This window comes from Athene cunicularia (assembly GCF_003259725.1).
Source record: "Athene cunicularia isolate RWA chromosome 8 unlocalized genomic scaffold, athCun1 chr8_part1, whole genome shotgun sequence".
Lineage (NCBI taxonomy): Eukaryota > Metazoa > Chordata > Aves > Strigiformes > Strigidae > Athene > Athene cunicularia.
The window spans coordinates 7,745,451-7,761,830 of NW_020799109.1; the positions used below are offsets into that span (position 1 = coordinate 7,745,451).

The following is a 16,380-nucleotide window of genomic DNA, read 5'->3' on the forward strand; positions in this document are numbered from 1 at the left end:
ATTCAGCAGTGAACTCTCTATCTTGAACATGCCAGCCATCATTTTCAGCACACACTCGCCTCTCCATTCATTCAAAGCCCATTACTGTGCCCAAGGTACTCTGAAGTGGAATATAAAGTGAATGCACTTGAAACACCCTCCCCCAGGTGATTTTCCATTTATGCAGCAGGCTTGCTAATTGCAGAAAGAGTGATTACCCTTTCAGGAAAGAAATATAAAACTTGATTACTTTGAATGAGTGTTAGCAAAATTTGGTTCTGATCCCAGCTGGGCAGAAATTGTGTTTCAGTAAGACTTTCTAAAAACACTCACATAGGATCAGTGTAGTGTACCAAGGCCCCATCTGTGACTTATCCAGGGTGCATTTGTGATACTCTGAAAAGGGGACTGAACTTCACATACCAGACCTTTCAAAGTGGCAGAGTCCTTTCTCTTGTGTTACGTGTGTATATGAGCTTTCCTACAGCTCACATCATCTCACTACTGCAAGCAGTGCAGAGTGGAGAAATAGGTGCCCTACACAAGTGAGATGCAGATCAGCAGCCAACCTTTAAGTTCAAGTGGGGAAATAATCTGCATCAAAAGTGGCCTCTTCAGTCAACATCAAAATGCCCTTCTGTAGTGTCACATTTCTGTCTCCAGAGCATCCAGACTGGGTGGCGATTTTCATCTCACTACTCTTCTTACAGTGCAAGGTGCACACAAGAAAGGACAGGGAAAAAAAGTTAGGTGATGAACCTAACAAATGCTATAATGTATAGTGTCTGTTACAACACTATTTAGTATGGTTCTTTCTTAAAGAAAAAGTGTATTTTTTTCTAAAATGGGTTGTATATGTTGTAATGTATGTATATATGTATATCATCAAAAGTGTGTGTATATACATATATAAAGATAGATGGAAGGATGATGTTTTTCAGAGCCAAGTCTTTAAACAGAACAAATTAATAACTTCTGCATTTTACTATGGCACAGTCAGGTTGATTTAAGGTTGAATTAAGCAAGCTGTAAATTTAAGAACAAACTCATACTGTGGCCTGAAATTAATTATTATAACCAACATGGTAACTTAATCTCACAAAAACACGAGTTTATTAATAGGTGAAGGAGCTGAAGAACTACACAGTCCATCCAGCCCTCTGATATAGTTTTCCTAATCTCAGTTATGAAATTCAACGCTGCAGTTTTACAAGGTACATATTTTTGCCATTAGTGAATGTTACAGAACATAAACATGAAGTGAATATTTGTATTAATGGGATTCAAACAAGTCAACTGAAAGAAGTATCAACTCTAGTTATAACACATGGTGAAAATAATCAAATTTGGAATGTGATCATATAGACTGTTGTACAGCAGATAATATGTACACTGTTTCATATTGCATGACATTCATAGCATATTCATAGAAAAGTCAAACTGAATGATGGCTTAAAAACTGTATTAACGCTGAAATTTGCTCGCTACTTTTGTTAAGTGTTGATATTTTCATTGTGTAAAAATACTGTATTATAGTAGAAATCCTTCAGTATTCTTGAACATTCAAATAAAGTTACAGTTACAGTTTGGTATTTGGTGTTCAACATCATAAATGGCCAATTCTTTCTAACCTTCAGAAAGAAAAACAAATAATGAATATGCTCAATCTGGTTTGACTAGTATGTTTCTCTCTTGATGACCTTGCTTCTGAAATCAGACTCTAAGATCTACCTCGTTTGAGGTGCGGCTGGGATTACTAGAACATCTGAACACGGTTAAAAAGGTGGAAAGTCCATAGCCATTCTACACACTTTCATTTATTGTCTGGACAATTAAAGTACAAATAATTCAAACACAACAAGGTTATGAAAAAAACATTTACAATACTTTCCCTCAGAAATGATCTAAACTAGCAAGGTTAACATGAAGTCATTCATTATAACTAAAGTATACAACTGCCTGGTCCTAAGAAAGATTTTTTAAATTATTATTATTATTCAGATAGTAAAACACATCGTAGAGAAAAGATTCTGACATGCCTTCCCCACTAATGCTTAGCAAATGCATCAAAACTTTCCCAGCAAACTGCGCTCATTCATAGCAGATGATGTATAAAGGTTTCCCTGAACATTGAATGAGTGTTCCTTTAAACTAAAATCTAACATTGTTAAAGTAAAAAACTGATTAAATTATGATGCAGCCTTTGCTTTAGTTATTTGTCTACTACAAAAGTTTGCCTCTTCAGTGTGAAAAAACAATACTTAGTCTACATGCAGTTAGTGGGTATAGCATGGAAAAAATGCACAAAATAAGCACAAGTTATAAATAACCATAACGTTTTATTACCATTAAGACTAAACTTGTATTGAAAAGATTTTATATAACAAGACAAGAAAAGCAATAGCAAATTTAACTATCAACTAGATTATGCATAGCGAGTAACTGTTTCTAGTACTCAGGGAAGAGCATGACCCTTTTTTGTTTTAAATATATAACCATACAAAGCACAAACATACTAAAATGATCAGTGCACTGGACATGGGAGAGCACCCCCTCAGTCATTTTGTTCCCTTAGCTCTGTTTTCCCCAATCTGAATTACATTAAAATAAAGACCCAGTTGTTTTCTTTTCTACTGTGCAGTAAGAAAAAATATTCACAACAAACATGACAATATATCAAACAATATTTCTACACAAGTTACCTTGATACCTCTGTCACTTAAGTATCATAAGAAAACATTTTAAGACATATACAAACAAAACTAGCAAAGTGTTACAACTTATAATAAATTAACCAAAAGAAAAAATAACTTTATATATATATATATTTATATTATATATACACATACACACACAACAAAATGACACAATAATATGCTTCTTCCCATAGTTTAAGTAAACAAATAAGTAGACTAGCCAAACTAGCTATATTTGATTTTGGCCATATGCATCACATCGGCAATTAAATAAATAAGTGTTTCAAGCAACATAAACAGTGTTCCAAATGTGCCAACACAGCCCAATTATATTAGCTTGGGCTATAAAGTGAATTTGAAAATTCTTAACAAATTTAAAGCAAATGTATTTTTTCTAAACACATTACATTTAACTATGATACTAAGATATGTAAATAATTTTGTAGCACCTACTGCTCAAACCAAGGAAGTTTTTGATCAAAAAAATTAATTTTTTTAACTTTTGTTCTGCTGATATCCCATACTGATGACTTAAAGAAAAACCGTCTTGCAACTCATCTCCTTGCTTTTGGGTTTTGACTGTGGGTAACTGCGTGCCTGGGAAGAACACTCTCCCGTACTGTATTTAATATTTTTATTACATGCTATGAAAAGATACGAAGATCATCTGTTTGTAGCCCATCCTTCAAAAAACAATCTACTAATCCAGTTTAAAACACACATCTTGATCTCTAAAAAGTTACCAGTGCAGTATGAACATGACAAAGTTGTCAATTTCCCCTAAATTAGCCAGTCAAAATATTTTTTCTCAAATCCAGATTCTCTTGTAAAAATTCTTTATATTTTATAAAAATAGATTTTTCTTGAAACCCATTTTCAGCAAAGAGACCACCTCTTTGGCAACATTGTTAATGTTATTTAAATTGTTATGTCATCAGGTATCCCCCTTTACCCCATTCCCTAACAGAAGACTGTTTAGTTCACATGATACAAAAGAAAAAAGGAAAAATAAAAAAAGTTGCAAAATTATGTTCTTCTTTTTGCAATTTTTATTGTTCCTCTTTAATTTGTGGGGGGTTTACCAATCTAATTCAATCAATGTTTTGAAAAGAAGAAAAGAAAACAAAAATCTTTTTTCTCACTTTTAATCCCATTAGTTCGTAAAAATTGTTTTTGTTTTATTATTTTTTCAAATGAGTGAATGGTCATCTTAAAAAGACCCACCTTCAAGGAAGGTAGTAAAACTAGCTGGCCGGGTAAAAATCCCTGCACATTGTTATCTATGTATATTATATTCAACAACGACAGCTATGAAAGAACATTCAATGCATCAAAGGTTTTTTTTTTTTCTAAGCATTATAAAATCCTTTCCTGTTCCTCACAGGATATCCAATGTTTTAATACTTAGGCAACACTGGCTTATAAAGTCCATGGTTGAATATAAGCCTTGAAGAGTTTTTTTTTTTTGTTTTGTTCGTATATATATTTATATATATATATTTTAGTAAGTAAGGATATGAAATTCAGGATTTGTGGGTTTTATTGGTTTTAAAGGAAACTTGCAATACTCTGTCTCCTAAACGGTATCCATTAAGGCTGGCAATCGCCATGGCAGCTTCGTCGTAGTTGGTCATGGTGACAAAGCCAAATCCCTTGCACTTGTTGGTGTTGAAATCACGGATCACCTTGACATTATTGACTGCTCCAAAGGGACCAAACAACTGCCACAGCACGCTCTCATCCGAGTCGGGAGACAAGTTGTAGACGAAGATGCACCATCCAGTCCCAGTGTGACCAGGGATATTCATTCCGACAAGGCTCGTCATACCATCAATTGTGATCGGAGAAAACCTACCAAGTAAAAAGAGGGGTCTATTCTAAATATATCTCTTGGCACAAGCCACATGGAACCAAGACTTTAAAATAAATAAGCCAATGTTAATGGAGGTTCTTGATCCTATCCCTGGAAGATGACTACTAGCCACTCTTGGTCTCTAACTCCTACTTAAGTGGAGGGGAGCTGTACTAATTAAGCAGCCCAATTCTGGGCATAAATGAGTCTCCCTTCAAGGATAAGCCTTACTTGGATGTATACAAAAATCTAATAGAAGAAATACTTAAAGACAATCTAAGTCACAAAAGGCCTGCACATGCTGCTATAAACATGAGTTCATTTCAAAAGGCCTGTAGGAATCTGCCGTTTATTCCCATCACGAAAATATCATCATTCAGGGCAGCGGAGATCTAATGCTTTGCCTCTTACTAGTCTGCAGTGAAAAAACCCAAACAAAAACTTCAAGACTTATTTTGAAGGCTAATATGAAATGCCATTGTCAGGATTCAGCTATAACAGTAGCCTCCTTAGCTAAAAATACTATTAGATTTAGAGAGACGTCTGTAAGTAGTAGGTTTTAATTCTCCTCCTAACACAGTCCTTAACTGACACACACTGGGAAAAAATCCAGTTAATAAAGAAGTCCTAAAGCTGGCCACATATTAAAGAAGATTTATGCAGCAATTGTAGAGCAAGTAAAACAGTGCATAAATATAACTAATGAGCATGTCAACTAATACCTTCACACTGTGAGACATTATGTCTGTGACAGGCTCTCAGGTTCTTTGGATAGTCGATGTAGAGACACAAGCTCCTAGAAATTCTAATACAGCACCCAGGCTTTCCCCCTGCAAAGTCTTTTGGGATCCATTTTCTTTAAGTTGAGCATCTGAACTGGGAAGCTAAAGCCAGGTAATGTTTATGAATACACAGAATAACACAGGCTGGGCAGGACCTATGGAGGTCATCTGATCAACCTCCTGCTCAGACCAAGGCTGACATCTCAAATTAGATCTGCTGCTCATGGCCTTGCAGAGGGAAGTTTTGAAAGTCTCCAAGGATGGAAACTCTACTTCTGCAGCTCCTGCTCCAGGGCTCCACCATCCTCACTGGGAATGATTTTCCCTTCTATTCAGTTGAATTTCCCCTGATGCATCCTCTTACTGTTGACTCTTGGGTTTTTAGCAGTTGACCGCTGAGAAGAGCTTGGTTTCATCTTCTTTCTAACGCCCCTTGTCAGTAGCTGAAGATGGTAGTCAGGGGCTAAACTCTACATTTGCCTTTCCTGAATTTCACTACATTCTTCCAGCTTGTCAAGGTCTCCCCAGTGGCAGGCATGGCCAACAGCACAGCGCTGCCCCTGCTCCCTCACCAATTTAGTGTCACCCATTAATGCAAGGAGGGTGCATTGCAGCTCGTGACTCAGGTTATTAATGAAGATGTTAAGCGGTACCAGCCCTCAGGATCAACACAATTTTCCCTTCATCAGTTTGAAAAAAAGTGACATGCTTTCTGAAGCTACACTTTGGGATACGTTTTAAAATAACAACTGCACAGAGGAAACGTCTTAATAAAAATCCAGTTTTGCATGTACTTTTCTATATGTCGAGTTTTAATACCAGAACTGAGTAATAAAACCTCAGGATTTTCTGAGTGATGACAGAGAGAGTGGGGGGGGCAACTCAGTGTTGCTGAGTGAGGTCTTGTGCTCTCCAAAACTTCTCCTTTTATACTTCTAAACTTTCTACTCACATTTAGCAGTCTGAACAATATTACGCCGTGTGTATTAAATAACCATAAAAAACTACACACTTGATGGCTGCTCACCATTCTGTTGACTCCTGATGGCACTTCATATGTATATTCAAGGGAAAAAGACACTTGGAATATACATCTTAAGCTGAGAAACATCACTGGGGTGTAGTTATGCTATAAATGAGCAGTTCAAATGCGCACAGCATCGGATCCTCAGACATGCATACAGGTTTGCAGACAGTTTATTAAATATATGGCAGTTTTTCAACTGAACTAATTTTTTCAAACCCTATTCTCAGCATCTTTTAGTTTCTTTCCCCGCATACTGAAACTAGCAACACCATGTAACAGTTCAGCACAGCTCTAACCCACGGTATTTCCCCAGCTGCTGAACACAAAGATGGCTGGACAAGGTCAATTTATACTGCTCCTTCTGCTGTATGTGGGATTGGAAATAAGGCGGCCAGGACCAAGAGGTTGTAGAAGCCAACAGCTTCAACTTTTTCAAAGTTGCAAGATGGGACTTTAAGTCCATTGCTGAAAAGTGGCAACTGTGCTAGTAACATACATAAGCCAGCAAACACTCCTCTTCTGCAATGTTTAACACATAAGTACAAGACTAATGTATACACTACCCTGCAACTGATGCTATTGTAGAATCTCCACAATGTCACAGTCTGTTAAAAAGTTTTGCATTTTTAAAGGAACACTGCACTGATGTAAATGGTTAAAATTTAGGACCTGTGCAACTTTCAACCGTTATGTACCGTGTGCACAGGAGCTGCTGTAAATCTGAAAAACCATGCGCAAAACTAGTGCAGTTGTCTTACTAAATACAAGATAACCTATTGCATAAGTAGCTTTGTTACTAGCAAGTGGTCTGAAATTAGCATCAATAAAACCTTTGTTCCGCATCAGCACATCTTTTTCCATCAATACCACATACTTAACACAGGGAAAGAACGAACCAACCCCCAAACCCAGGAATGCTGTACTACAGATGTTTCAGAAATCTCTATCAATATATTTTTTTTGTGACCCTACACCTGTAAACACGGTTTGTTTGTGCAAGTACAAGTTTTCAAGATTTTCTAAGAGAGATGATTTAAAATTGGCCTACAAACTGACTGATTACAAATACAAAATACTGTTGTGATTTAAAATTAGCATTGCAGACTCTGAATATTAAGAAAGCAGATGTATAAAGGCAAGTGTCTCATTCTTTCCCTCTGCAGGTCCCATGAAATCAGAATTCAAAGCCTAGGTTCAGCCTAAGCCCTGTTTGTCCTGCACCAAATGCCAATGCAATTCTGTAGAAGAAGCAGCAGCAAAATCCTAGGGAAAACTCCTGGAACAAACCCATCCTTGTGACTCTGACTTGTACCTGACAGATAACTGAGGTTGAGAATTTTGCCAGGTTTCTGGCAACGTATCAAGATACAAATGAGATGGGAGAATGCAGAAGCAGTGCGTGATAAAATCAGGTAGTAAGTTCTGACTCATCGCATCACCATCACCACTAAGGATACTGCAGATGTAACGAATGTACTAATGAACACCAGAAGTAGTGCTTCTGGGAAGATATGCTGCCTCTGTTTTTGGCTATTGCTTTTGGAAGTCAGTCTTAAGATTTGCCATTTGTATGATAGCTACTACGGCAGTTACAACCCATGTTACTGTCCACTACTAGCTAGTGTAAAGATATACTTACCATACCATTTTACAGGATGAGCTTTAAAAAGAAGCTCAAATAATTTTCAAGTGTGGTGAGCAGACCATTTCAGAAGATTAAGAAGTATGTTCTCATCTTAACTGTGTGGGATGGCTGGACATCTTACGGTAACATCAGGAATAAGACTACACCTTTATTTTGCTGTAAGGTTCACTCGCGTTGATGTGTGCCATTAGGAGAAACGCTAACACGTCAACTCACTTTAGCTATCAGATCAAACATTGAACATACTCATGAAACAGCATAAATGTTTACAAATCAGCTGAGCTTTATCACACATGCGTGCACATACATACAACACACAACTATTTTAAACAGAAAAGAAATCTCAAGCATTGAGAAAAGTTCAAAGTATTAAACCTGCAACAAAAGAAACTTAGGGCTGATTAAGGTGCACACAGCTATATTTTCAAGTCAAACTTGAAGCCAGATGTAGGAGAAAGAACGTCTTAACTGAGATTTAGACAACAGTAGCGTAATTCTGGTTTTGACTGTTAAGTTTTTCATTATCAGATTAGAGATTAGTTAAAACCTTAAGTTAATACTTCCGATTCTGGAAAAAGCACCGTTTAGCAGGGCGAATGCAGTTTGAATGCTTGTAGCCGTTGCACCTAAACCATTTGAGAAGCCCACCTGTAAATAAAAAAAAAGGTTCAAAGAAAACCCCACAGAATTTGTGTGTGTGGCCTTCAAAGTAACAAAACCAACTGAAGTCCAAACTTAAAAAGAATTTGACATGCTGGTGGAAGAAAAGAAGGAATTAAAAAAAAATAAAGTTAGTGAATTAAAAAAAATAAATTGTAGCACCAATCTGTGCCAACACGGACATCTGGCAATCTGTGGAATTCTAATTACCTCTTTACGCCATAGGCCATATTAAGCAAATTGTCCAGCCTGAAAAGAGAAGGAGGGTCTTTGGGTTAATGTCTCACAGATGGCAAGATCGCTCAATGGAACTATTATTAATAGCGTTCCATTTTCAAAGAAGAAACGTTCAACAAGTTTCCCACACATCTAAGGAGCCTAACAACTCCCGGGCCTGCTTTGTTAAGTCTGAGGTTGTGCTTAAATTTCCACCACGGTGTTTAAAGCCCTTTTTAACTTGTCTACAAGTCTTAGAGAAAACCTTCATTTCCAGAGCTTGGTTTTAAAAAAACAAAAATCCACTTCCAATTTGTCTTTTTTAGACAACATTAGTATGAAATTCTTGCAAATAATTCAACTGTTCACCTTATATTTACAATTAACTTAGAAATAAAATGTTGCAATCCAGAATAGCTGGAACCAGAAAAATTCTTGATTTTAACTGCTTTAACATAACACATTCTCCCCACTATATTACATGTATTTAGTATTAATCCTACATGATAGGTCACCCTAAATGACCACCAAATTTTGTAGAATATAATCATCTGCTTTCCATGGGAGCACAATAAAATCCTTCTATCTATTCAGTGATAACCTCAATGGATACAGCTGCGTGCTAAAGACACAAAGACACGTGTAAATTTAATGTATCCGATGACTGACTTTTAAAATTAGCTTTAATTCATTAGCACTCTTCACCACTGAAAAACTACAATTACTTTTGAATAATTCTCTAAAGCCAGTATGCAACTCAGTTATGCAAATATGTCCGAGTTTTTTTCCGAAGGCAGACTTTTTATTTGAATGCTAGGTTGCCTGAAAATTATCATCAAATACAGAAGTAATGAGAACATCAAGTATTGCTAACTCTGGCTTATACGTCCAATGGAAACAGTCTATTCAGAATGCAAAGCATAAAATATGCCCAAAAGTATCTGAAGAATCACAGCAAAGTCTAATACAAGGTCTCTTTATACTAAGAGCAGATATCTCAGGCTAATAAATTTAATGATACTGCTGCTGACTGGAACAGACTCAGCTTTTTTCCTGCTACCAATCCACTGTCATTAACATCAAAGTCTAAGCTGCATCAAAACTGTAATAATATAGCAGAAAATAAGAGCATTACCAAAAAAATGAGAAAGAACAGGATAGCCGCTGCTCATTTGATTATCAGTATAACTCTATTCTGTCTTCCCTTTTTCTGTGAGCCTTCATGAGATCTGATTGTACAGTACTTCAGCTGTTTTAGTAAATACAACATGACTACAGCTGTCAGCAGATTTTCCTCCTCATTCTCCAGGAAAGAATATTTAATTTTACAAAGTAAATCAGGTCAGCCTATGCAACTAAAGCATATTTTCCTGCATAGCACCTGCCCCACATTGTCGTCACTGGTGGAACTTCAGTTCTTTTCCAGGTAATTACCTGAATCTCTGAGCCTGGTGGTGAAGTGGTCCAGGGTAGCGTCTGTTGGGAGACTGATACAGCTGTGAAAGGAGTGCCTGGCTTGTTTTCTGGCTGGGGTTATTGGCAAACTTCACAGTAATTGGTTCTGTAGCACCACTAGGCTTCTGGCCATTTAGTCCCTTTATGGCTTCTTCTGCCTCTATTCTCTTATCAAAACGGATAAATCCCACACCTCGAGAAACCCCTAGGAAGTAAAAATATGTTAACAGATGAATATTTGTAGGAACAGCCTCATCTATATAACGAGCATAAACTGAATATTGGTTTTGACTTCACAGAATACATGGCTTGCAAATTAAGCAAAGTCCTATAAAGAAAAATGCTCTTCCCCATCTGTATTCTCCAAAATCAGCCGCTACCGTATTTAATATAATGATTTTAAGTAAACAACATTCTGCATTTTGAGATTCCCTCATTAAAGAGGCAGCAGTTAACAGTTAAACTCCAAACAGTTACGCTTATAAAGAACCGGGTACTGCATTTTATACTAAAAGTCACTGTCTTAAAACCCAACTGCCAGCAAGTGTTTACAGTTTTGCTATTTCCAGAAAAATGTGCATATATCAAGAAAAGTTTTCTTTTAACCTGTGACTTGATCAACCAGAATCCGTGAGGTGATGATGCGCCCATATTGTGAGAATAACTGCTCTAATTCTTTCTGGGTCATTGTTTTCGGAAGGCCGCTGACATACAAGTTTGCATCTCTGATCGATGCTGAACTTGGACGGGCATACGACACCTACAGATTGAAGAAAAGGAAAGGCAGATTAGTGAACTAGAGGCACCCCTTGCATTTTAAACAAATAGATTTTCTGTTCCTTCACAAGCAATAACCCTGGAGTTCAGGCGTTACCTGTTCTGCAAAGCCAGAGCCAGGAAAGGCTGGAAAAATAAACGAAGAGCTAGAAAGACCTTAAAAACAGATGCAAGGGTTCTTTAAGTGCAGTCATGAAATAACTATTGTTCAGAAGTAAATTAACATGCAACTTCCTACACACAGCTCTAAGTTCACCCCCATCCGTTGTGGATGTATGGGTGATTTACTGTATCCAATGTGTAATAACCTTCAGACATAGCTGAAGTTCCAGCATGTTTTCCCTTTTCCCCCCTCTCCAAGTGCCTGAAAGAGATCAGGTTATTTGCAGAGTGATCTTTTGTGCTATCCCTCTTTGTGTTTCCATCCTGAGCTGGCAAGATCTGTTCTGGATGAACAGCAGAGTACTGGTGAAATTAGACTAAATGAACATCTGCTCAGGGAACCGTATACTGACACTCATTGTCATATCTGCAATTTATCACGAGAAGTTCCCTTGCACAATACTCCCAGAACCAAACCATAAAATGTTATGGCCAAGCAAACAAAATCTAGCCGAGGCACTGCAATGTATGCTGCTGGAAAATCATTAAATCAAGACTCAACTGCTCTTCTACCTATGAATCAGATTTATAATTATAATATGTGCATAAAAAGCCTTCTGCACTTTAAAAATAATATATACATTTAGAATACACACATTTAACATAGTAAAAATACGTCCTGGATAAAGCCTAATGGCAAGTATTCAGCATGGATCATGAAGAATTACTCTGCAGCACATCTGAAATAGCACTGGATCCAATCCTCAGTATTTTGCACTTCATCTTGATTTATTTAAATATAAACAGATCGGTACATTCCGGCATTATGTCTTAAAAATGTGTCTTGAAAGGAAACGGGGGGGTCCCATCACAAATACCATGCATTCAGCAGTTGTCTTCCCCTCTTCCTGAACCTTAGCCCAAACACAAATGATGTCAAAATGGATGTCTCTGTTTTACGTGTCAAAGAGTTGTCTTTATGTGCTCCACACCTAAAAATAGATGTTGACTCAACACAGAAAATGATGTTAATGACTAATATTTGCTTCCACAGTCTTCTCTGCATAATAGCAGACAAACTCTAAAATTGATTCTACATTTTAAGGTTTTTGGCAACTTCTTTAACTTACATGTTTGTACATAACCTTTTAAATCTAACATTTACAGAGAAGGCCAGAGAGAGGAGGTGGAAAAACTCAGGGAAAGAAATGTGAAAAAGAGGTTAGATAAAACATTTGCCTCAACTGAGGCAAGCTCAGGCACCACACAAAGGCACAAGCAGATGTAACAAGCAGAGAAGCCTCCAGGTGCTGAGATCAGTGCTGAATAGAGAAGGATATTGGGGCAGAAACTATTCTGTGTCTCAGCAACTCAGGATCTCACAGCCCATGAGCTCCTGATGGGGTACAGCATTTAAGTCAATTACTGGTCCCAAACACTCTTATGATGCTCCAGGACCAGAACACACATGGCACCACCTGCCTTTCATGTAATTAAGATCAAGCCAGGTGCTTTGGGAAACGAGGGATAGCTACACTGTGCTTTCACCTACAAGTACTGTGCTGAAAAACCACCGGCTTTGACTGTGCTTGCTTTGGTGGTCTCATTGTTGACGGCTTCTCACTTATACCCCGTGTCAGGGCATTTGGAAAAGCACTCTACAAATGTCTTACCTCGAGAGGGTACTGTAAGGGTTCAGACACCTACGGTTTAACCTGCTTTAGGAATAACAGTTTAAAACACACGAGCCTCTCTGGAGTGGGGGTAGGGACCTTACCTATTCCTCAAAACTGAGAGCTGCAAAATTAATAAAGTTCCTGGGAAAACAGCCAGGGGTTTCCTTTGGGTTTTCTCACTCTGGCACATTCATTAACCAAATGCCACATTACAAGGAAGATGAAAATACTGAAATATGCAAAAAAAAATGACTTCCCAGGGCACTGAGTGCCTGACATTTTATATATATACTTTACATACAGAAAATGCTCAGCTTTTGTGGGCCATGCAGACACAAAGTGGAAGGAGAGACTGCATGTACTCACAAATCCATCTACTCACAGCACACGTAAACATCTATCGCTGCTCAGCTCTAATTTTTATTTCTTCCTGCAATCAAACATTTAGGTTGCAGGGGAGCCTGGGCCAAAGAAAGAAGCTGCCAAAAGCAACTCAGCCGTCTTTAGTATCAAGGAGAAAAGGTTGAGAGCTGAATGGACTCAAGGCTAGTAATGTCAATTATTTATCTGCTTTTGAATCTTCTTGATCTTTCCTCTCAGGTCAGCCAATGACAAATCGATAGGTTGGGCTGTGCCATCCTGCTTTCAAGCTATTATTCAGTTAGTACTGAGGATGGGAAGTCTTCCTGTATATAAGCTATTAAAGAAAGAAATTGCCAACCCTGACCCTCCACCAGACCAGAAGCTCCTTGTGTTGTGAAAGTTAAAATTGTAGCCAAAAGGCTCCCATTTTATCACTGAAAACTGCAAAGCACTGGGTGAGAACACTGCATTAATTCTTTATATTCACACTTAAGAATGATATTTTTTTCTTTGGTTCACGGCAGTGTTAGCACCCTGTAATGAAATAGGGTGTTGAAAAAGAATATGGAAATCCAAGAAAAAAAAAAAAAAAAAAAAAATCAAATAAATGAGGTAGAGAACACCAAACTACTGTTTGAGCCAGGCATTTCTCAGCATTAAAGTGTTTGTCCACTTGTATGACATTTGGAGGTCGAACAATGGTGTTATATTTCATTGCATAAGATCATTTAGGAGTTCTTCAGTCAAATTTGCAAGGAAGATAATAAAATATTGTACAATTCATTTCATGGGTTGCTGGCCTCTGATGGTAGTTTCTATAAATATATATACACTAGCTGTGAAAAACATTTGCTAGGATATTTCTCATCTGACATTGAACATTAGCCTGTGTAAGGGCCTCTCTTCAGTATAAACAGCTATCTCAAGAGTCTGCACCACTGTCTCCAAATGCTACTGCAGAGTCATAAGGTCCATCATTTTGTATCTTCCATGGTAATGCACATTTTTGTTCAGGAGTGCAGAAAATACCTCCAAGTTAAAGTAATTATCTTCCCTATTGGTTTTGTACCCATTTTACCACATAAAAAACTTTTTGCAAAATTTCTAACCTCGAGACTCTTCGGAAGGTAAATTGAAGCAGTCTGGTCTTTCCAAGTCAGAGCCCACAGCAAAGGCACCCAGAGGCATGAATGCATCCCATTTGTCTTACACAGGCTGGTGCTGGACATGTAACAGCAACCATCTGAACACTGACACTTAACCACTTCACTGCTGCTCACTGTGATAAATACCCTCAGCTCATATGCTAATCCTGGGCTTCTTAAACATTGATTCCATTTGTAGAAGCCTCCTCCCCAAATTCAACTCCTGTCTGCTTCAAAGAGGAGCAGCATCATCCTTCCCTGAAACCATGTGCTCTGCCAGCAGGACCACCCTGCCCCCGTCAAAACATCTGCTGACAAGCAACCTAGTAGCTCACATCTTTCAAAAACTAAATTCCTCCACGGAGATGTCTGTCTTGCTCTGCATCTAGTGTTACTCACCTGAGGAACACGAGGCTATCCAGGGGCCTTTAATCGGTGCTGCATGGCAGCACAGGCACCCACGGGTCACCAAACCATCCACCAGTGGAACCTGCAATCCCTGGGACACCTCTCCAGCCACAAGCAGGTAAGGTGCAGTCAGTGTTAAGTGACTCCCTGGGCAGCTTTCAAGAAAGTTTGTGCAACATCCAAAAATACTAAACTTCTTGGTGACCTTAATTCTGAAAGACTTTGCGTTGTCTCTTGGCGTGACACACTCAGAGATGTAGGATTTCTTGCATGACTTTTGGGGTGAGTCACTTCGCTTCTTTCTGCCTGAGGTCCAAACATGCAAAATGGGGACAAGCCTTCCTTCACTTGCTGCCTCTTATTCCACTGGTATGCACTGGAAAGTGCTTTAACACGACCGGCTCGAAGAGCTTCACACGTGTAAATAAGCACAATCTCACTTGTTTCACACACAGTAGTAGAAATGAAAATCTGCTTAACACCAGAGGATGGGCTAGAGCCAGGAAAGACGCTTCCCCACAGCCACTTCCAGGCCCTCATCCGTGCCCTAATTTTACGCAAAACACAGATTTGAGAAACCCTCCTGTGAAAGCTATGTGCTTTGTCAGAACACACAAAAGCCCTCCGGTCCACAGGCTGAAGACCAGAATCTGGAATATTTTCACATCCGCTGCTTGCACTGCTTTGTCCTTTCTCTTCTCCAAGCCCTCAGCTAGGGGATAGAGGGGAGTGACAATGCACTTTACTGCTGAGCAGTAAATTTTACTGGGATTAATTATGATTGCAGGTAAGATACAGTGGTCTATCCCATCATTTCAGGGAAGACATCCCTAGATAATAACCTAGAAGCACTCCAGCTTTATCAAGAGCAGGGCTAAGAAATAATTGCTCCAGCTCTGTGGAATGAAAAGGACTCACTGGCAAAACTGAAGCAGTTAAAAGAGAAATCTCGATTAAGAGAAGATGCACAAAACTAACAGGTAAAGACACTCTGGTGCCTGCTGAAAGCAGCAGAGCCAAATTTGAACCTTCAAACACAGCACTGAAAGGTCCTTCAAGCCACAGCTTCACTATGGGCACAAAGGGTGGAGAACGATTTGTTAACAAGCACTACCAAGTCCAAAAGGTTACACAGACAAGAGTCTCCTAAAGAGCAAAACCGAAGTAAATTTAGTTGAGGCTTTCCAGATCTGCGGTATCTTTCAAGTTTCTTGTCCAAGGCTTTGTCCTGGGGTGCAGCAGTCACAGCAGATGACCCCTCTGATGACTAACTCTGAGCTACCACAAAACAGAACAAGCAATTACCTTAATTTTAAAACAACTACATCCCAGATCTGCAGCTCGCAAACGTTTCTAATCTGAATTTTCAGGGAAGGAAAGGAGCACACGCTTTTTTATGCTTCTACCCTCTACAAAGCTTTGCTGGAGCTCAGGGGAAACGCAGCCCAGCGTTCCTGAAGACAGCAGACAACCGGCAGAGCACAGGGGGTGCGGCACACGCTGTGCCCCTGAACCCACGGGGGTCCAATGCACCTGCATACATGGGAAACACACAAATCCCTCTCTGCCACAGCCCAACACGCTCAGCTCCTCCCAG

At 38.7% G+C, this 16,380-nt stretch overlaps 1 protein-coding gene across 4 annotated transcripts in view; it reads right to left on the minus strand.

Annotated features, from left to right (window-relative positions):
• Positions 1-1,065: 1,065 nt before the first annotated feature.
• The window catches only part of ELAVL4 (ELAV like RNA binding protein 4), a 64,069-nt gene continuing 48,754 nt past the window's right edge, over positions 1,066-16,380 (minus strand). For all 4 annotated transcript variants that reach the window (XM_026854066.1, XM_026854065.1, XM_026854067.1 and 1 more), the window contains exons 4-7: positions 10,919-11,072; positions 10,292-10,517; positions 8,852-8,890; positions 1,066-4,526 (exon numbers count right to left, since the gene is read on the minus strand). In XM_026854066.1, the coding sequence (XP_026709867.1) occupies positions 4,199-4,526; positions 8,852-8,890; positions 10,292-10,517; positions 10,919-11,072 (747 nt within the window). In that variant the 3' untranslated portion in view covers positions 1,066-4,198. The remainder of the gene's footprint in view (positions 4,527-8,851; positions 8,891-10,291; positions 10,518-10,918; positions 11,073-16,380) is intronic.